Below are 22,837 nucleotides of genomic sequence, written 5' to 3' on the forward strand. Positions count from 1 at the left end.
ACAGACTTCCCATATGGACTCTTGGCCAGTCATTCAGAAACGCTGTTGCTGTTACCCCATTTGGACAACGGACCTATATACATTTCCCTGAAGGGGAATACTTTGGTTGAGAATGCAAGAGGAGTCATTTACCAGATCCTGAATTTCCTTTCACTCAAGAAAAGTAGTCTGACCCTGTCCAGTAGCAGATGATAAAAATATTCTCCATCAGACCACTGGCTTGTCAGGTCAAGTGAATCTCCCAACTCAAAGTTAGAGGGCTACTAAAATAGGGCCTTAAAAATGGAACCTCGTTGCAACATTAACTATGGAGAGGTTAGAGCCTCTCCATAATATAGTAGTGGGGAGGGAGCTATGTGGAGCCATGGGGAAATGCACTACATTTTTCCTCCTTGGGACACGAGGTCAACTTTTAATCTTGGTTCGAAATGAAAATTAATGTACCGATGTCAGTCAAAACCAGAATGGATCTTCATTCATATCTATCATAAAACTTCTCTCAAGAGAGACTAGGGACTGGAAATTCAGATGCTGTTGCAAGTCAAGACTGTAATGAACTGGAAGAGCTGTGTGAGGATGCCGCTCTGGAACAGCATGGGAGCTGCAGGTCAGCAAAGAGATGCTTTGATGTTGCAGCCAGGGAAACCCAGTGTCTGACTGCACTGAGCCTGGCCATAGCCTAGGTTCTTCCTAGAATCTCAGAAGTCAGAGATGGAGGCAACCTATTACATCATCTCAGCAATATCCCTGTCCATGCAAGAATAAACCCTACAGTGTTTTTTCCTTGTGTTTTTTCATTTTTTTCTCATCTGATTGTAAATGACCACAGCAACAGGGCTTTACCATTTACTTTCACAAACAGTGTGCTGCTACCGCTGCCTATCATGCTGACCAATATTGTATCATTGTTTCCTTGTCTATGTCTGTATCCATCTGTTTTCTCTTGTCTTATACATAGATTGTAAGCTCACTGGGGCAGAGACTGTCTTTTCTGGGTTTGTACAATGGGGTCCTGCTTCATCTCTGGGCCTTTTAGACACTACGGTAATACGGATAATAAATAATAATAATAATAACAACAAACGCTTTGCTCCCTCACATTTCTCAATGGACACAATCTCACTTGGGTAGAGCTCCACCTCCACCTTCCCATCAGCCTCGTCTTTGTCAAGCCATCGGTTGCATGGGAACATGTACTGCCTTCCATGGACAGGAACTGTGATCTGGACACTAGCCAGGAACCAACCAGATCGGAGCCCTACATTATCATGTCCAATCAGAAGTCGGTTGATCTTGAAAAGCAAAAAGGGGCAAGGGGAACAAGGAAGGCATTTACTGAATAAAATAAAAATCTACTTCCCCGGTATGTTCTGTTCTTTCACTGTGTGCATGCAAACCTTTTCTATATGTATTGGCTTGTGAACATACAATGTGCCCTTAAACATGCAAGTTGGACAGTTAGGCAGGCAGAGAGCCACACTGCATGTGGAAACATTCCCTTACATGTGCAAACCAGTATCTACGAAAAATCCCTAGTTGCAATTGTAGCAGCCTATTTGAAAATGTGGTTTGTAATGTTTTGTCCAAAGGTCAGATTCTCTTACAGTGCAGCAGTTCCCTTAGTACTGTGCTGATTATTACACAAATCACTGGCATAAAATACTGACCCACTTGTGATTAAGTCTTACCTTTCCAATATCCAGTGTCTCTAAAATAAACTCATCCACACGCCCACGTTCAAAGTAATTGCCTAGGTCATTATCAGAAACTAACAGAGGCTCCTTGCTGGTGTTTGCCTTTTCACCATACAGTTTGATAAAAACTTTAGAATCTGAGCTGGCTCCAGGAACATCTCCTGTCTTCACACTGATGTGATAGCTGACATCTAAAGAGATATTAATGTACACAACACAGACACATGATGCACTGCCAGAGTTCATCCTGAATCATTGAAGCTTGCTGCAAATTAGAACAGAGCACAAGCATGAATCAGAGAGACTTGGAAACATTTGCATCAGAGGCTTGCCCAGAGGAGCAGACTGGAAGGAGCTCATGAACCTATGAGATGTGTTCACCAGCTGTACAAGTGGTGAAAACCCTAACAGATATATAAAAGGACTGAGAATGTCTGATGACAGACCCACAGGGTTAGATTATTACCAAAACATGAAAAAAGTAAACTTTGTTAGAAACTGAAGTAGCTTTATCTACTTTTATGCCTACAGTTTGATTTTAGCCACTCTTAAATTTATTTATTTATTTATTTTTGCATGCCAAATAATTACTAAGAGCTATGTTCTTGTTCTCATTTAGCAATGTTTTAGGAAATTACACTCCTGGTGCCTTAAAATCCCTATAAGGGAGGGTTGTCATCTTTGTCTTTTTTATTTTATTTTATTTTTGATTGGCTGAAATTCAGTGTCATTCAATGGAATTCACCCTGCACAGAAGGCAAATGTTTAAGGATCCAATCTCTAGTCATACAAAACAAGCCATTCTTAAAAATGTTTTTAAATTCTTTCCATTACACAAAAATGTGGCGGTCATCCTCTTGTATGTGAATTAATTCCAGTCATAAACTAGGATTTAAAGATCACAGATTTCCCCCCATATGGCTCAGCACACATTTCTTGGATGTTACTGGTATAAATATTGTAGTTTTCCTGTTGATTTAAAAATAAATAAATAGCCCGACCCAAAGCCTTCTTTATCCCAGACCAAACTCACTTTTCAGGATCGGTGAATCCCCAGCCGGTACTAACTCTCGAACAATCTGACCATCATCCTCATTTTTGTCAAGCCATCTGGTTTGCAAATAAAAGTAAGTTATCTCCTAATATTTACCACATTCAGGGTTTTTAAGGTCCAGACAAATATAACATGTAACAAAAAGTAACACTGTGTAGATAAAGTGACATTTTTAGGTGGCTATTCATCTGTGAAGAAGACGAGACCTAGTTCTCATGAGTGTGATCTAACCCTGCAGCAGTCACACATTAGTCTAAATTCTCGAAGAGCTAATATTTTCAAAAGGTCCATCTTCCATTTGCAACACAGGTAGAGGTGCATCTATTGTGACTCACATTTGCATTTAAATAGAAGGTGTAAATTCAGCAGATACAAATCATTCCTGCAAACCGGGAGCCTGGGCCTTTTGAAAATCTTGCCCATTATCTGGAAATTCTTATTGTCTTTTATTCTGACAATAATATCAGATAAGGCTATTGACATCTTTTCTTATGACTGCCGATTCCTTTAGCTTTTCATCCTATGCTGTCTATGGGTAACCAGGAAACACTTCTCCTTCACCAGACAAGAGCTGAATTATATTATTGGACCTTGCCTCTTGATTCCAGAGCCGGATGTGCTGTGGAAGTAGCATGCTTCACCCTTGAGTGCTAACACAGGAGGGAGGGAGGAATATATTTGCATCACATCATTCATGTAACAGCAAATCATTAGGCTAATTAAGGAGAGAGATCTGTTGCAAATAGAACTGTGGACTCAAACTTAAACTTAAAAGGAAGAGCTGTTTCCTTTAACCCCAAGGAGAAAGAAATTACAGCCAAAAGGAAAAAAAAATATCATAATCATTTCAATACAGATATTGGTATTCACAGAGATTTGCACGTCCCTGAGCAGAAGACTGTAGCACAAATTATTTCAAAGTGTTAGATGTTGTTAAAAGTATCATTCTAGATTCATTTGTCCCACACAGGTCTAAGCTGGCCTTTTCAACCATCTAGCATCAGGTAATCAGAGCTGATTTCACAAAAGAGCTATACTAATGTTCTGAATTACCCAGCTTCATTTTTCTACTCTGCTTCATCCCTGCAGCTAAAAATACTGTTTTGAACCAATTGGGGTGAACAAAGAACAAGTGAGAAACTTTGGACATTTCACCGAGATTATTTAAAACCCTGGTAGAGAAAGGAGTTTGATAATGATTTCCAAAACTAGAAAGGGGGGGGGGGAACGACAACAACATTAATTGGTTTGCATAAAGCACTTTTCAAAGGGACGACAGTGCTGTTGAGAAGTGCCAGATTGACAGCCCTGGAGGCTGAAGTCCTCTTTAGCCACTGAACAAGTGCGGGGCAGAAGCAGCGCAAGTTTCCCCACGCTGTCCTCCGTCAACGTGCTCCATCCTTACCCATGACACAAAGGGAGGGGGGAGTTCAGTTTCCATCATAGTCAATCTTCAGCCTTGCTGCTGAGACTGCCATTACAAGGAAGCCCATGAGGCAGTGGTTTAGGAATGTGAACAAATGTCAACTAACAATGAGAATGAGGCCATCTTCTCATTTCTCATAGGCCAAACAGTCATCAAGCTGTAACGCCTTCAAAGTCACTACCACCTGGATTTGAATGGTGACCTAGAGGTGAAGGGATCCAGATAGGGTGACCAGATGTCCCGATTTTATAGGGACAATCATGATTTTTGGTTCTTTTTTTTATATAGGCGCCTATTATCCCCCACCCCCTGTCCTGATTTTTCACGTTTGCTGTCTGGTCACCCTAGATCCAGAGCCAAATCCTGAGCCACCAACTCCCTTTCCCACCAGTTTTGCTATTTTTTTTTTTTTTTATTTTCTCAGGTACTAATTTCCTCCATCTGAAAAAAAAAAAGAGTTAGAATCTCCTTCCTCCCATCCCTGCACACGGAAATAATATCAGCATAGGTGCTATGCGGAAGAAACAGCAGTATGCAGGAACACCAAACATGAAGCAAAACTCAGAGTTGGCAAGAGCACCAGGAATATTCTGTAGGCCAGAATTCATAAGGGGAACATGAAATAGCCACCAGGCTTTTGCAACAATATTAAGTGCACGGAAGCATGCAGAAAAGAGACACATGTAATGCCATTCCCCCACCCCAGTCTCCCCACTAATCTTTTGTTGGTTGTCGGGTATGTAATCTACCCAGTATTCTTCCCTTTCACTCCATAAAACATGTGGCCATGTGTGTTGGAGAGGTTTAGCGGTAATTATATCAGCATGAAGAAATATCAGTTTAACACTGTGGTAGGTTATCAGGTGCAATGTTCGCCCTCGGTGGTGAGTGAGAGGGACTGTAGGGTTATAGAAGCACAGCTATCTGTGTTGGAGAATGAGAGATTGATGTAAAGAATTGGAGCCAAGCGTGGAGAGTACGGAGGACACATGAAGAGCGTCTCAGAACATGTGTCTTATGGAAGGAAGTCTTTGTATTAGTCGTGGGTTTGGGGTTTTTTTTACCTGTTGCAACTGATCCTTAGTACCTGTGTGTCGTGTAGTCCTTGATGATTCAGGGGTCCCATCCTTGGACAGGTATCCAACAACTAGGGGATTAAGTCATCACAAAAGTCAAGATGCCTCTGCATACATGGAACTTAAATGGGGTACCGCCAGAAAACAGAACTTAATTTCTGCCCACCCCACAATCCTCTCAATTCAGAATGCCCTTCAGGACGAGAGAAGCCCCTGAGATGGCCAACTTTATGCCAGTTGCTTTTTGTACTAATCTAGCATCAGTCATCTTGGAAGCTGCTTCTTCCATTGCTGGTGTATATGTGGTTGTTTTTGTATCCTTTACTGTTGCTGGTGCAATCACCCAATATGGAGTGAATCCAAGGACACCTCCTGAGCCAAGGTGAGAGAATCAAAATGTCTTCCACAAGAAACAGAGCTTTGGGTGCAGAAGAGCAAATATTAACTGCTTCCTTGGTGGAGAAGGGAGTGCTGCAAGGGAATTCATGAAGGAAGACTTCTCCGGAGAAGAGCTTCGCTCTTTGCCGGGGGCTACTGATGAAGAGGCAAGGAAGAGTTTAAATCAGGTGTGGAAAGCTTGCTACAGGCTGGTGAAAAGTAAGATGGGGATAGACTACCAAGAGAAATGACTTAAGGCATCTACCATTGCCCAATCTTGTGTTAGCCAAGAGAACAGCAGGCTGTGGCAAAGACACCATCCCTTCAAGCAGCGCAAGATGAAGACTTGTGAATAATGAGAGATGAGTGATTTTGATTTGAAACACATTCTTGTTTCTCCTTTTCTTCACAAGGTGCCATTTGAATGTTGTTCCACGGAAGTCACAATGGAACGTCATAAAGCACTTGTATCTATATATTTGTTCCTTGTACGTCAAGCTCAAGATGCCTCCCATGCTCAGCAGCAAGGTTTGCAAAAATTCGGAGGGGCAAAAGAACTCTATGTATAATGAACGAGGTTTAGAATGATGTCAACTAGGTTATGGCATTAATGGATCAACACATTCTAAACACATCAGGCCATTTAAAATAGCATTCATTCGACCTAACAGCCAAAGTACTTGTTGTACAAAGTACTTGTAGAAGCACTTGGTTTGCAATGTAAAATCATCAATAATCCCTAGGTAGTTTATATACATCTGTCTAGATATTTCTAACATACACATACCTCACTCTGGTACCACTCTGAGCGGCACACACTCTATCAGACTAAAATGATGTGTTCTGTAATCCCATATTGCACAAATATTTACAAAACGCACAATGATGTGAAAACCACAGGAAGTTCAGAGATTCGGGTCAGGTTTGGACACTTATCCAAAGCTTATCACAAATATTCAGATTTCTTGGGTCTGCAAAGCTGAGCTAGAAATATCAAGCCATAGTCCCAGCCGGTATAAAATCATTTCAATGGTGGTATAATGATTTACACCAGCTGAGGATCTGGCCTAACATGAGATTGGGCTGTCTTTGATTTCCATTTCATTTCTGCCGGGGATATTACTGGCTGTCAACTCCTCCGTTCCTGGCTTTGCACTGAGCCCCACAATGAAAACGAAAAATAAAAACCCTAAGCTTTGATCCTCAAAATAGGTTCAGTTCTAGGTTTGGGTGGGAAAGGTGGTTCTTATTTTATTCAACCCTTTCACCTATCCTTTTTATTGTTAGCACTATTTATGTTTATAGCATCCAAATGGTAAGATACTTATAATATACAGATGGCTTCAGTCATTGCACTGAATGGTTCAGTGATTCACTTTGAAAAAATCTGAATTATTCTAATGTCAGAAAGTCATAAAAGATTTCAAGGCATCTGAATGATGAGCTAGCACTCTGCAAAGAACACTCAGATATTAGAGACACAAGATGGGTGAGGTAATATCGTTTATTGGACCAACTTCTGTTGGTGTGAGAGACAAGCTTTTGAGCTTACACAGAGCTCTTGGAAATGTACTTCAAAGGAGCATTTTTAATGCACTGACTCTGAGAATAACTATGAGCCATTACATTTTCTTCACAGCAACTATTTTGGTAGTTTAAAGCACAGGACTGGGAGACATTACTCCGGGATTCTATTCCTGGCTCTGACGCAAACTCATTGTTAATCCATTTCGTTTCTCTGTACCTCAGTTTGCTAATACTCCTTGTAGGACTGTTGTGATTTAATTAGTGGATGTTCCTCCTGTGCTACATAAATGCTTATTGTTAAAAGCTTTTAAATTTAAAAAAATCTTAGCCACATGTTTACGCATATAAATGAGAAGAACAAAACAGACTTCAGTGAGTTACATGGACGGGAAATCCATGTTGATGTCCTTCTGGCATCAGAAATCATGAGAGCTGTGTAACCAGCACCCCACAATGGAATTATATCCTATATCTCAGTGCATCCAGATCGGTGGGAGAAGGTTTAGCATTTTCTGCCCCAGTATGATCTGTTCCTGTTGGGAGAAAGTATTTTGTGCTCTGGCTGCGCTGGATCACAGCAGAAGCAGCTGAGCTCAGCGCATGTCCTTGGACCAGTCCTAAATAACAGGACCCAGCAGAAAGAAAATTATTTCCCCTGGACTTTGTCAATGTGCTATAGTAACAATTGAAGGTGATCAGGCCACAGAAGAGAAGGGTGATGGGTACAACAACATATCCACCAGCTGGCAACAGATTGACTGAGACAGATGCTTCCTCTGGGCTTTCTGAACTGTAGTCTCTAACCTCTCACTACCACATGCTTGCCTTGGCTCACTAAGGAAGGGCTGCTCCTCCTCGCCAAGTTTCTAGAAGTATCTGTATCCTGGAGGAGCAGGCCCCTCTGAATGATATCCAGAGCAGCAAGGGAATTGGAGGTATCCCTGGCCAGCAGGAGTGGAAGCATCCAAACGCTGCAGGTCATGGACAAGTTTATTCATTCCTATGGAGGATGCAGTGGGTGAGCACCTTTGCCTTCAGATACCTCCAGCCTCCACGACAACTGTAGACTGTCATTCTGCTCCACTTTCTCATGATCCTGCAGAAGACGCAAGCACCAGAGGCAGTGATAGGAACAGTGCTCCACTCACTCCCATTCTGTCGGTCATGTGACCATTTCCATCTGAGAGGAACGGATAATGGTGGCACAAGGACAGCAAAACAACCCACGTGAGTGACAATGGTCTCACTTGGACAACAGATCATGGAAAACACACGAAGAGCAGAATCCAATGATTCATGGTGTGAAGGCTGAATATGCAAGCTGGATATTCTACAGTCAGGTCTTAATTTCCAGCCTCTTGTTTATAGTTGTTGTTTTTAACGGGCAATGAAATCTTTTCTATCACAACTGGATGGTGGGCCAAGTGCTTTACTGTAACCTTACTAGAACAGGATCTTCACCCCATGGTGGATGAAGGCCATTAATTAAGTGGCTTCAGTCATGAGGTGATTCAGAAGTAGTCATTAATGTGAGCTAGATGTATCACATGGCTAGACTTGTGAGGATCTCTGAAGATACTCAGCATAACAGTTCTCAATGTGGACATTTCATGTCCAAGTCAATGCCTGTCTGGTTACCATATTGTGTGTTAACTTATTAAATGGGTATTAAAAAGTGGAAACATCATAACATGATGGGTTTATTTTGTGATTAAGGAGGTTATAATTTGGAAACTTGACCAATTTTCACAATGAACGTGATGTTGCATCTCATGTCAAATTCTACATCACTGGCAAGTTGGCTCTGCTCTCCGTTATGTGATGTGGCTTTAGTAATTCAGTGGGTCTAATTCTGAGCTCACATTGTTTTACACTCACTTCTGGGGAGTAATTGCTGGTTATACTGACATGAGATCAGAATCAGACCCAGTGGATTTACATTTGTTGGTAATTTGAGAATAATCAGATTAGTATATAAAATTCTACCAGTCCTGTGGGAAGAGAGCGCCTTATTTTTTTAAAAACAGGAATTCATTATTATTCAGTGGAATTCACCCTGCAAAGCGTGAAATCCTCTGCACAGAAAGGTGGGATTTGAAGGACCCAGGACTCTATGTTAAAGCTGTGTCTGTTGTGTTTTCACCTAGCTATTGATTATTTGCACTCTTCACGTTGAGGCAGATACTGGTTAGCACTTGTGTGTAGGATGTGAAAATGAGTGCTAGCTATAACTTCTCCAAGGGAAGCTTCAGCTACAGCACCTTCTTTTCGGCCACTTATTGTCTTGAGGAAAGAGAAGAATACATTTGTAACTTGCCTGGATGGCACAGTCACGGCCCTTTTCTCTACGATCCCCACCCGCCCTTGTGCAATATGCACTTCCGTTCAAGTGGTGAGTTTTCATGACAGCATCTTATTGATTTTGCATACTCCCAACAAGAGACTAGCATGCCACAGCTCTCAGGACCATGGGACATGCATGTGAGGGCAGACGAAGGCTCCACATCTGCAACAAAACTAGGTGGCTTCAGTAACAATGAGAGTGTTCCTGCACCAGGAGGCTGAATTAACATTGGTTTCATCATTGGAAGGTGGCATTTTGTCTCTGGGAAATCCTCAGCACCATTGGGTTAATCACTGTAAACTTTATTCTTCGGATTGCTGCCTATTTAGTAGGAGAGGGCAATATTATACTTAATCTCCCAATCCACACATTTTGCTTTCAGGCCAAGCAAAAAAATTATCTGGCAGGATTTAGATGAGCTCAGAAGATTCCAGCCCTGAACAGTAATTAGGCTCTTGAAAGTGTGACAAATCAATAAATAAAGGCATAATTTGAGAGCATCATTTCCAGTACCTGTAGCATGGGAATTCCACAGCCTGACTTTCTGGCTGCCCTTCTTCCCTCACTATCACTTTGTCAAGGTACCAGCCACTGCTTCCTCCTTTGCCATCATGCCCTATCCTCACCCTCCTCACCTGCTTCAGAGTCACAGCTTCAATGTAGAACTCATCAGCCTTTGGCAGAGAGAAAAAGAAACAAGATTAGGCAATATGGCTCCTAAGAAACAAAATGAAACACAAGCATTTATTACTGCGATCAAACCAATCCCAGAGCTGCAGGATGTAGACGATCCCTCAGAAGCAGGTGAATGGATTAAGTTCAAGTTAATTTACCAAAGAATAAACCAGAACATCTGTGCTAGCCTCATTGGGTGGGATTGATAAAGCAACGGCGGCCAGAGCTTTTGGGTGCTTACTCCTACCCATAGTCTCATACCTCATCCTAGTAGGGAGGAAGGATGGTCCAGTTCTAAGGGTGTTGGCCTGGGACCTGGGAAACCCATGTTCCGTTCTCTACTCTGCCTCAGACTTCCTGGGGGAGCTAGGGTAAATCACCTAGTCTCTCTCTGCCCGAATTCTCCAACTATAAACTGAGATAGTACCTCCTCATCCCAGGGGGGCACTCTGAAGCTAAATACATGTAAAGATTGTAAGGTGTTCAGATACTCCAGTAATGGAGGCCATATAAGTACCTTAGACAGACATATACACACTGTAGTTTACCATGCTCCTGATGCAATTACAAGTGCCCCTTGCTTTAATGCCTTGTTAGGCAGAAGAAAATTGGAGGGAACATAGTGCTGTGGTGCATTTGTCTCTTCTGTCCACAGAAAGCACAAATTTGCTGCTGCTGGTAGCCTGTCTTCATTAATGCCCAGATAGAGGGTTAGGAGGGTGACAAATTTTCCCAACCAAGAAAGATTATTACAAAAATATCAGCCACTACTTTCAAAATATGTTTTAAAAGTTTTCAGCAAAACTGTCCTTTCAAAAAAAGGCAGCAAAAACATACTACTGAACTTTTAAGTGTTAAAAATAATGGGTGTGCTTGTGTAAGCAAAAATTACGTACATAATAAAGGGTCACAGGATCAGACTCACAAATATCTATTCACTGATCAAAACCTAGCAGGTTTGACCTAACTTAATGAAGTTGGCTATGCTGGACCTGATTCTGAGCTCACGTACCATACACTGGTGTAAATAAATGAGCGCTTACCATACTCTGGTATAAATTAAGTCAATGAAATTACACCAGTGCAACCTGCTAATATATACGAACTAAACTGGTTTAACCCTTGCTTACATCAGTTTAGCTTGCATCAGTAAACTACCCACTTGAGCTAAACTAATATAAGCTAGGGTTAAACTGGTTTAAATGCATCTAGATTAGAGGTTTGCACTTTTTTATTTTTACTTATTTTTATTTGTTTTTTATTTATTTTTAATTTTTGATTGATTAATTGATTAAATTTATTTAAACTAGTGCATTTTTTTGAATGGACAAGTTCTGTTTGGTCAGAGTTAAGCCCTGTAGATCTTTCTGTTTCACTCACCAGCTTTCAGTTCACCCTGCCAAAAGAACAATTATTCTTTAATACATCCCAGGTTAGTTTATATAGTCTGGCTGCTATTACAGCATGAGCAGGATTTCAAAAATTTATTTTTGCTATTATCCACTGTTTATTTCATGCAAATTGCCATACAAATCATTTTTATAAGTCAGAAACTAGTTATTATCTGTATTTAAAATATGTTTCTGGCTGAAATGAACTAAGATGATGATGATGATGATGATGATTTTGGAACACCACAGAAGCAGGCTTCCAACTAACAGAAAAATGAGACTTGCTTTGCTATTATTTGGTAAGAGGTAACTTTTCCTCCAGTTTAAAAAATTGTTACATTGTAGACCGGAATAAATCATCCCATATTTTTTAAGTTCTTCTTACATTTTGGGCCTACTTTTCAAAACTGGGCCTATAAATAGGGTCTGAAAAAATATGTATGTGCATATATTACACTTGCAAAATGCACATTTGCATGAGTAAATATGCAATTGCATACACAGTTTTCAAGCACAGCTATGCATCCTGCCATGCAAATGCCAACTGTGTGCACAAATACAGGTTTTGTAGACACAATAAGGGCTCGGTTCTGCATCCAGGGAGCCCCCAAAACGCCCTGTGACGTCTAAGAATTTCAGTGGGAGTTTGGAAGCTCTAGAAATGTAAAATCAGGTCCCATCTGTGAATGTATATTTTGCAGTCACAATTTAAATGGCCAATTTTGAAAATCTCACCTTTCCTATTTGCATTTTCTTGCCACTTAAAATTTTTAATTAAAAATGTCTTAAAAAAAAATTCACACACAAATGGCGAATTTGAGTGATTCTCTGATCAGATTCTCAAATTCTTCCCTTAGAGATGCATGCCTGGCTTTTAACAGCTTAAACTGAAAACCAGAAATCTAAAGTGTTAGGCACAATTGAATGCATATTAAGTAGGTTGACCCCATGGGACAGATCAGTGCATTATTTGCTAGTTAACGATGCATTGGCCTTAGCTACTTTTGAGTCTTTCTATTATTCTATGCTTTGCACAGAATCAGTGCACAGTGTCCATCCCTGGCCATTTCACACTCCTCCAGGGAGGACAGAAAAACACATGATATTCTGACAAGAAAATAACTGCATGAATAAGACAATGAAAATTTGGTGTGGCAATGCGAGTGGGGTGGAAATGAGAATAAAGCATATAGAGGAAACATTTTATTGAAGAAATAAGCTGCAAATGTTAACAGGAAAGGTAATTAACCATTGGAACAACTTACCAAAAGTTGTGGTGGATTCTCCATTATGGGCAATTTTTAAACCAAGATGGGATGTTTTTCTAAAAGAGGTGCTCTAGTTCAAACAGGAATTAATTCAGGGAAGTTCTACGGCCTGTGTTAACCAGGAGGTCAGACTAGATTCTCACAAATGGTCCCTTTTGGTCTTATAATGAATTTCTGACTTTTACCTGCAACATTCTGCTCTTCCCTCCCCTGCCCAAATAGCCTGCTCTCCCCAACATCAGATCATGGGGGAAGTCTGTCTTTCATTCTTGGAGGACTGATGAGTTTCCTAGAATTCTTCCTCTCCAGGAAACCATCACGACAGTCAACGTTCAGCCTAGAGACCAAAACGAGAGTCGCTTCCTTACAGGATGCTATGAATGTGCTCACTGCAGTCTTCCATGTGGGTGGGGGCGGGGGGAGTCTTTGTCCAGCTAGCTGAAAGACAAGGGGCATTGCCCCTATAATGGGTGAGGAGGTAGGGAAAAGCTTACAGGCATGGGCAGGAAGAGTAGGAAGCAGTTGGGGCCAGGTCAGAAGAAGATAACTGCTCTGCCCTTCCTGCTGACCAGAAGAGTGGAGGCCAGGGGTATTTATATCCCATGCAGCCCTGGGGAGGCCCTTTTTTACCTGCATTGGGCTCACATAGCAAAAGGACCAGTCCCTCTCTTGACCCACTGTGGGCATTACACTAGTTGCCCTTTTCCTTGGGGCGCTGGGAAGGAATTTTTTCCTCACTGCCAGATTGGCCAAGGCAGGGTGGGTTTTCTCACCTTCCTCACAGCAGGTCTGAGACCATGTGAGGTGGAGCAGGGGCATGCAACTAATGCCACTGAGTATGTAAAAGTTGTGGTGGATGTCCAGGGCAGGTACTCAGTATGGAAGGGACCATGGTTATCAGATGAAATAGATTGGAAAAGAATATGATGGAAAGTGTCCCTTAAGGGAGCTGAGTAAGAGGGGATTGGGGTTCCTGTGTCTCATACAGTGGGGAGCTGGACCCACCGGCCTTTTATAGCGCCCTTACCCTTCTTATGAGAGGAGGGTGGAGGGGTCCCAGCAGCAGGATAGCTGGGACTTAGTTGGGGATCATGTGGAAATGATTAAGGAAAGGATGATGACCTGCACTGTACAATTGGTTACCAGGTACTCCACATCCATTGCCTCCTGTCTTTCTTCTGGGGTGGCCAGACCATGCACATCCAGACATTGTCAAGCAAAGGGCACTCCTCCTTCTTGCCATCCTCCTCACCTAACCCTCTCCACTCAAAACCTATCAGGACACCTCTGCCATGCACATGCTTTCCACTGACCCCCACTGTCCCAAGGAGTATCAGTGCCAAGCTTGCAGCTGAATCTCCTGAGGTTGCAGCTGCTCCTATGCCTCAGTACAACATGTAGCTCCTGTGATTCAAGATGGTATCGACAACGTTTTAAACAGTCCTAGAAACTACATTCCCTCAACCCCATTGCCAAAGGAGCTCAGCTAGTTGCCAACCGTCGCACGTTTTAAGCAGCATGCTCAGACAGGCTTAAGGGGCCACGGTGCCAACTTACACTGCCTTTCTCAAATTTATTCATGGTGTTTATGCTGTTGAAGAGGATACGTTCCCCAGTATCTCCCTGGTCCCCAATGAGATTGACAAAGACATTGGCGTCTGTTCCGCTTCCGCTTACTGTCCCGGTGCAAACGGTCACCCGGTACTTTATCACTGGGAAGACACAAATTAATAAAGCAACTTCAGAATGCAATTTATTGCAATTGAAATTTATTTCATTTTCCATAATTAATTCCAAACATTCTGATTCACTGCTCAAACTTTCACTTTGTAATTTTGCGGATATATTGACTTTTACTTTACTAATGCCGCAAGTCAGTACATTGCTACAGAAAAAAGGGGGGGAAAACAAAGTATAAATACCAGCTCTGGTTCCCCTTTCTTGCACGCTACCAAAGCATTCAGAAGGGAAAGTTGGTTGCAAACTTGAGAAAGAGCTTCAGGGCGAAGAGACTTCAAACCCACCAATAAACAGACTGATACGTTTTAGAAAGAGAGAGTCCAGCCTTAGGCTTCCTTTTTATTTTTTCCCATTCTTTGCAAGCCAGCCAACCAGCTACAGGAGTGACCTGGAAGCGCTCGAGAAGATACATGTGAGCTAGTTAGAGCCAGAGACTGTAACAACAGATTTTCAAAACTAACCAAAGAGAGGTGCAAACAAACTCACTCACCTGTATGCAGTACAATTGCTACTGAGCTACATGAAGCTCGGCACCTTGCAAGAGTTTGCAAAGTAATCAATTCGTACAACAATCCCTGTGAGGCAGGTAGACATCATCATCCCCACTGAAAGGTAGTAAAGGGACAAAGCAGCCCATCTCGTGCAGCTGTACAGGAGACTAAGGGACTTAAGGCACCCATTTACTTCCCTGCCTTGGATACCCCATCATGGGTAGAAGCACAGAGACAGATATAGCCTCTGCAGAACTGTGATGCCCCCTGCAGTACACATGGGCAGGATGGGGTGGGGAGTGGGCAGAGCCTTGACTCTGGCCACCAGTGTGCACGCTAGCATAGCTATACTGGCATGCTGAGAGAGGTGCAGGCCGGGTGCAGGTTACATGCCCCACCACAGCCAGGCGAAGACGGAATGGTACATTAGTTGGCCTGTAGAAGCCATTCACACATAAGAAGTTGATCCTGGCAGTCTCCTGCCCTGTAGTGGTGCGACAGGCAACAGCTTACTGCAGGGCTGCATGTTACCTTGATTATGTAGCCTGAGCTGCACATTGAGCTGGGCCCCTCACTCAAATTACCCAATACCCAAGCCCAGCTCAGACTCCTGTTCCCGCTTCACCCATTTCTTCCCCAGCTGTCCCTGGCTCACCCAGTTCACCCCCGCTCCATACCGGGACCCTCCCACACACACTCTGACCATTCCCCCAGGGGTGATGGGTCCCTTAACTATACATTTGTGTCACCTTCAGCCCCTCCCAACCCCAGATCCCAGCTCACAAGAAGGGGCAGGGAGAGGGGCTCACACACCCCAAGAGGAGCAGGGTCCCCCACGTCTCAGGATACACAACCGGCAGGGAGAGGGGCCCTGCAGAAGGGTAGGGCTCCTCCAGATCCTAGCACACACATAAAAGGGGAGAATTCAAGGCTGACAGATCCCCACTGCACCCCCTAAAAACACCCAACTTCTTCTGCTTCCCCTCCTGTTGTCTCCCTTCTCACTTACTCTATCCCTTCCCCATCCCATCTACCAGAGTCCCCCAATCCCACATCCCTCCCCTGCCACCCATTCCCATGTATGCCCCTCCCCATAATACGCTATATCCTTCACTATAGATCCAAACCCCTCTTCCTCATTGCTACGGTTGCACCACTAATCACCCTCCCTTCCCAGTGAGCAGTTGCATGTGTAATTTATTTTCTTCTCAAACATAGTTTCAGCACCTACTGACTATCCTGCTGCCCTCAGATTACATTTCTCAAAAACAAAACAACCCCCCACCCCAACAAATTACAAAATTCCAAACAAACAAAAACAAACAAGAATCTTGACAGAGGCAGATTTTCCCAGATGTTTACAGATCATTCTCAAGTTTCTGTCCAGGGTGGGTTTCAAACTTCAAAGTTGCTAGAGGCTATGCACTTAATGAAATGCTAGGGAGGGGTGTTTGTTTTTCTGTTTTTACTGGGGCTGTATGTAGTGTTGCCAGGTGTCCAGTTTTCGACCGGATCGTCCGGTTGAAAAGGGACCCTGGCGACTCTGGTCAGCACCGCAGTTATAAGTATGGTTGGCGGTGCAGCAGGGCTAAGGCAGGGTCCTTGCCTGCCGAAGCTCCGCACGGCTCCCAGAAGCTGTTGCATGTCCACCCTCCAGCTCCTATGCATAGGGGCAGCCAGGGGGCTCCACACGCTGCCTCCACCCCAAGCGCTGGCTTTGCAGCTCCCATTGTCTGGGAAACACCAATCCTGACTCACACATATAGAAGGGTTGGGTGAGGGGCTCAGACTCCTCCAGGGACAGGGACTCCCATATTCCAACACACATGGGGAAATAAGTAGAGGGTACTCAAACTCCTCCGATAGACAAGCCCCCTCCAGAACATGGCTCACACGATGGGAGCAAGAAATGGGGTTATACCTGTGTAGATAGGCTCCGGGGGCCCAGATCATGGCACACACATGGGAGGGGAATGTGGGGCTGACAAGCACCCCTGCCCCTATCCTGCCCCAGTCACCTTATCACTCACCCTCATGTCCACCTTCCCAGTGTCCCACCTCCTCCTCCCACTGCCCCAGTCCCCATCCCCTCCCCATCAACCTGATCCCCCAACCCAGCTCCCCCATTCCCACTTACTCTTCTACCCCACATCACCCTCCCTGTTAAACCATCATTTGCTTGCTTAATTTTCTTTTCCAAAAATAGTTTCAGCACCATTTGATTATTCTGTTGTATTCAGATAACATGTCCCCAAAACAAGTACCCCCCTTTGATAGGGGCAGATTGGAGCAATATGCTGCTTCTTTTACTTCAGATTTCTGCCTTTGGCTGGATTTGAACTCAGAATACATAAGGCACAGCTCAAATTCAATGACTGTAACATACCCTCAGGGTATGTCTACACTATCTGCCGGATTGGCAGGCAGCAATCGATCCAGCGGGGATCAATTTATCGCGTCTAGTCTAGACGTGATAAATCGACCCCCAAGCACTCTCCCGTTGACTCCTGTACTCCACCGCCATGAGAAGCGCAGGCAGAGTCGACAGGGGAGCGGCAGCAGTCGACTCACCGTGGTGAAGACACCATGGTAAGTCGATCTAAGTACGTCGACTTCAGCTACGTTATTCACGTAGCTGAAGCTGCGTAACTTAGATCGATCCCCCCCAGTGTAGACCAGGCCTCAGAGTCACCCAGGTATTGTGATGTAAATGTGTCTTTCTAGATAGTAATCCACTAGGCATACAAATAAGCCCATGAGACTTAGCATGCCTAAATGGAGAAGTAAACTCTTTTTGAAATAACGTTTTGATTTTATTTCCTCCAACGAGACTGTTGATGCCATGCACTCCGTTGTGGTCACCCTCATGTATCTGAGATCCTAGTATGACTATCTGAGCCCTGATTTGACCTCTCTTTGTGAACAACAACAACAACAAAAACACGTTGCCAGAATGTGTCAACTTGAAGACAAGCTGTTTTTTTCTGGGGGCTGTATCTCAGGAACCCCTTAGTCAAATGGCCCCAAATATAGTTCACTGACCATACCCTGTGCCCCCATAAGGCACACCAAATTTCAAGGCAATCTGATTAACCATATGGATTTTAGAGCACTTAGAACAGTTGAGCTTTAAACAGAAAGAAGGTTTTAACCTTAACTATAGCAGAGCAAGTGCCGTTATAATTTATTCATCCATAGGAACACAGGAAAAGGGTTAAAACAACAACAGCCTAACATGTATTGTCTAACCTAAATTTTAACATTTGCCTCATGCAATTGGAAAGGCTTGCATTAGCCTCAGTACCTTCACCCCTGTTTTCCTGAAAACCAAGTTGTAGCCTGATTTTCTGTAGACCCACGTCTCCCTGTCTCCTCAGAGGATCAGCTTTTTACCCACTTTCTAGCTCTTTGTTTGAGAGTTCCTGACCAAAAGCCCCGTAAACTGGTATCTCTCCCTGCCCCTACCCCGTGAAACCAGCCAGATGCTGATTTCACATTAGTGGAGGTAAACCTCAAAGGCATTATCACCTCCATTGTCTGAGTACAGGCTACTGGGGCTGTCTCCAGCCACTGAGTTTTGATTCCTGCAAAGCTAACTAAGGTTGATTTAACTCTTTGGGCTGGTCCACACTAACCCCCCACTTCGAACTAAGATACGCAACTTCAGCTACGTGAATAAGGTAGCTGAAGTCGAAGTACCTTAGTTCGAACTTACCGCGGGTCCAGACGCGGCAGGCAGGCTCCCCCATCGACTGCGCGTACTCCTCTCGCAGAGCAGGAGTACCGGCGTCGACGGCGAGCACTTCCGGGATCGATTTATCGCGTCTAGACAAGACGCGATAAATCGATCCCAGAAGATCGATTGCTTACCGCCGGACCCGGAGGTAAGTATAGACGTACCCAATGTTACCCATTAACCAGCAAATACAATAACCACCAAGCCCACAGATATATGTATAACATTCCTAATGCTAATACATATAACTTCTACATTCTTCCCAAGCCCTAAAAAAGCAGCAATAATAATTTTCACCGGGTAGTGTCTTGCAGCTGAGGACCTCAAAGCATTTGATCACAGAAACATAGAAATGTAGGGCTGGAAGAGACCTCAAGATGTCATGCTGTCCATCCTCTAGGGGTGAGGCAGGTTTAAGTATTTCTGACAAGTGTTTGTCTAATCCTGTTCCAATGACAGGGATTCTGCACCCAAAGTAAGAGACTTGTTCCAGTGCTTAACTATCCTTAGAGTTTAAAAGTCCCCCCCCCCCCCAATATCCAACCTAAATCTCCCTTGCTGCAAACTGAGCTGATTACTTCTTGTCCTACCCTCAGTGGATATGGAGCACAATTGATCACGATCCTATTTATAACAATCTTCTACATATTTGAAATCATATCAAATCTCCCTTCAGCCTTCTCTTCTCTAAACATGCCTGGTTCTTTCAACCTTCCATGTTTTCTAACCCTCTTTCAATTTTTGTTGCTCTCCTTTCGACTCTCTCTGGCTTGTTCACTTCTTTCTTAAAGTGTGGTGCCCGCAACTGGGCACAATACTCCAGCTGAGGCCTCACCAGTGCTGAGTAGAGTGGAACAATCACCTCCCATGTCTTATATGTGATACTCCTGTTAATAAATTCCAGAATGACATTTGCCTTTTCCACAGCATCATCATGCTGTTGACGCATTTTGAATTTGTGATCCTCTATAATCCCCCAGATCCTCTTCTGCTGTACCGCTGCCTAGCCAGTTATTCACCATTTTATATTTATGCATTGGATTTTTCCTTCCTAAGTGTAGTATTTTTCATTTAATAGCATTTCATCTTATTGATTTCAGATCAGTTCTCCAATTTATCAAGATCATTTTGAATCCTCCAAAGTGCTTGCAACCCCTCCCAGCTTGGTGTCACCCACAAATTTTATAAGCATACACGTCACTCTGTTATCCAAGTCATTAATGAAAATATTGAATAGTACCAGACTCAGGACTAAGTCCTATCAGGACCCCACTAGATCCATCCTCCCAGTTTGACAGTGAACCATTGATAACTACTCTGAGTAGAGTCTTTCATAATCTAGCCCGTAGACACCTAAATGCAAGTTTAGGCACATTAAATGCTCAAGCCTGAAACTTGGCTGAACAGTAGAACTAAAACAGCATCACCAGGTGCTCCCTAACAAATAAACTTTTTTTTAACTCAGGCCTCCTCTTCATAGCTGATTAAAAATAAATTTCAAAACCCAGTGTGACATTTTAATAACATTTGCAATTACAATTATTCTTCATCGTTAGAGGAGCACTCAGCTGCTTACAGATCACTGAGTTCTCAAGAATTTCCATACGAGATCAGACTCATGCAATGGTCCAGATAGTCCAGTGTCCTGTCTCCAACACTGACCAGCACCAGATGCTACAGAGGTGCAAGAAGGTGCAGGAAACCCCACAGCAAGTAGATGTGCAGTATCCTCCCCCACACACACAGAAAGTCTCTGTTAAGTAAGTTTAATGCTTCTGAAATACCGTTGAGAGGTTGTACTCAGTGATTCAGTTCTAAAAGCAATAGGATGGAATTCTTCTTGAATAAACGGAGTCCTGGTAAGCTCCTTAATTAAAGCTACAGGTGATAAACATATATTTGAGTACTTGCATGTAACGAAAGGTGCCCATTTCCTTGTGTGTATATATAAAAATCTAGTGTATATTCTTTTGATGTATATATCTTTACAAAACTTTTTAGACCCCATTTCAGTGAAGCATTTAAATATTTTTATATAGACACACACACATTCAAATCTTGTACTTTCCATTTAAAAATGGACTGGAAATTGCATAAGTAGAAAGAAAATACACTTTAAGGAACAACTGTGTTCTGGCCTGATCTTTCCCATCTCTACTGTTAAGTCGGCTCAAAACAGAGCCTACAATTTCAAACACTTTGTGCAGTTAATGGTGCAAAAATAAAATCCCGTAGGAAAATCAGTGCCAAAAAAAGAGGCTAATTGAATTGCACAGATCTATCTGTGCATCACTGAAACAAAGAGGATTTATTTCTATTCAGTCACTAAACAAGCCTCTATAAGGAATCCTTGATTCTTACCTGGCATGACTTCAGTCACTAGAGGTCCCTCTGCAGGGAGCTCCCTGATGATCTCATTGTCGTCTTCATTTACATCCAGCCAACGGCCACAGTTGAACGTATATTTCTCTTTTGTCAGCGTTTTCAGCAGAGTTATCTTAATTAAACCGAAACACCACATGAGTTCGCAGGCTTAAAAACAAAAATGACAAGCTCCCAATGAGCTCTGCCAGGGGAGGAAGGGTAGGTTCAGAGCGACGAAGGAATAAGTATTAATAATTAGAGAACCTATTCAGGTTTGCGTACTATGCTCATCACTGGGGTATATGAGCACCTTCCAGAATTAGGACATTGAACAAAGAGACTAACGTCTGTCAAATCTGATTCCTTTTCATTCCTTTCCTTCTCCACCCTCCTGAAGGCAAAGCCATTGATTCAATCACATCTGCCCTCCCCCCAAAAAAACGTAGAAAAAAGTTTTGATCAAGCACGTTATTATTCAGAATTTCTTATGTGCTCACACTATGCCCAGCGCTATACAGACAACATAGAGATAACATACAGATAATCTATGCCCTGAGGAGATTGCAAGTTCAAAACAGAAAGATGCAGAACAGGCAGGATACCCTGGGTGGAATGACTGGGATTTTTGTTTAAATGCATCTATTATTGTTGGATTGTGTATCAGGAAGAAGTGAGTCTGTAGGAGAGATATGAATGGAGAGAGGGTGGTGGCTTGGTGATCAAAATAATGTCCAGTGCTGAAGGGCCAACATGGAAAAAGCCATCTGAACTTTGCAGCTTGGGCTCATCTTTACTAAGAAATAATGAGGGTAACTATTAAAAGTGCAACTGACACTCCGAATTTGGAAGGAAAAAAATCCCATTTTCCCTGAGTAGCTTTTCTCCCCCTCCGTTAGTCCAGCCCATTTTCCAGTGTGAAGACCTCCCAGCCCAGCAGCCTCATGAAATAAGAAATGTTGTGACCTGCTGTCCTCAGCATTTTCTACATGGTTTCATTGACAAATGTGCAACCCACATGACTTAATTGTGTTTATTACATAGTGCTTAAGGGCCAACCAAGAACGAGGCCCCATTGTGCTAGGTGCAGTACAAACACAGAGTAGTAGATGGTCTCTGTCCTTAAGATCTTTCAATATCAATAGACAAGAAGATACAGAGTGAGGGTAAGAGTATAAAACACAAGCAGAGTGAACAATGTGATGGCGGGAAAACATAGCTAAAACATGGCTCCCATCATCTCAGAGCTCATCTTCCCCCCCAAGCCCTCCCTGCTATCTCCTTTCTCAATCACCACAGACAACTCCACCATTCTGCCTGCAGCTCATGCCTGTAACCTGGGTGTCATCTTCAAGTAGGACCTCTCATTAAGTCCTCATATCCAGGCTACGTCTAAATCTTGCTGATTCTTTCAGCATAACATTGCTAAAATACGGCCTTTCCTGTCCTTCCACAACAGCTAAAGTTCTTGTCCAGGCTCTCATCATCTTGTGTCATGATTACTGCAACAGCCCTTTCTCTGACCTGGACAAATGTAATCTTGCCATGTTCATATCCATTCAGAATGTTGCTGCAAAGATCATTTTCCTAGCCCATCACTTTGACATTGTCACCCTCTCTTGGCATCCCTCCACTGGCTCCCCCTTCTCTATCACATCAAACATAAGCTACTTGTT

General features: G+C 43.1%; 1 protein-coding gene across 1 annotated transcript in view; it reads right to left on the bottom strand.

Moving 5' to 3' along the window:
• The window catches only part of LOXHD1 (lipoxygenase homology domains 1), a 279,511-nt gene that overhangs the window by 122,838 nt on the left and 133,836 nt on the right, over nt 1-22,837 (bottom strand). Inside the window, exons 17-22 of the mRNA XM_026649217.1 lie at nt 21,162-21,297; nt 14,391-14,545; nt 10,013-10,173; nt 2,728-2,804; nt 1,689-1,885; nt 1,100-1,292 (exon numbers count right to left, since the gene is read on the bottom strand). Coding sequence (XP_026505002.1) covers nt 1,100-1,292; nt 1,689-1,885; nt 2,728-2,804; nt 10,013-10,173; nt 14,391-14,545; nt 21,162-21,297 — 919 coding nt within the window. The remainder of the gene's footprint in view (nt 1-1,099; nt 1,293-1,688; nt 1,886-2,727; nt 2,805-10,012; nt 10,174-14,390; nt 14,546-21,161; nt 21,298-22,837) is intronic.

This window comes from Terrapene carolina, unplaced genomic scaffold (genome assembly GCF_002925995.2).
Source record: "Terrapene carolina triunguis isolate 2854851 unplaced genomic scaffold, T_m_triunguis-2.0 Scaffold69, whole genome shotgun sequence".
In the NCBI taxonomy this organism is placed as follows: Eukaryota; Metazoa; Chordata; order Testudines; family Emydidae; genus Terrapene; species Terrapene triunguis.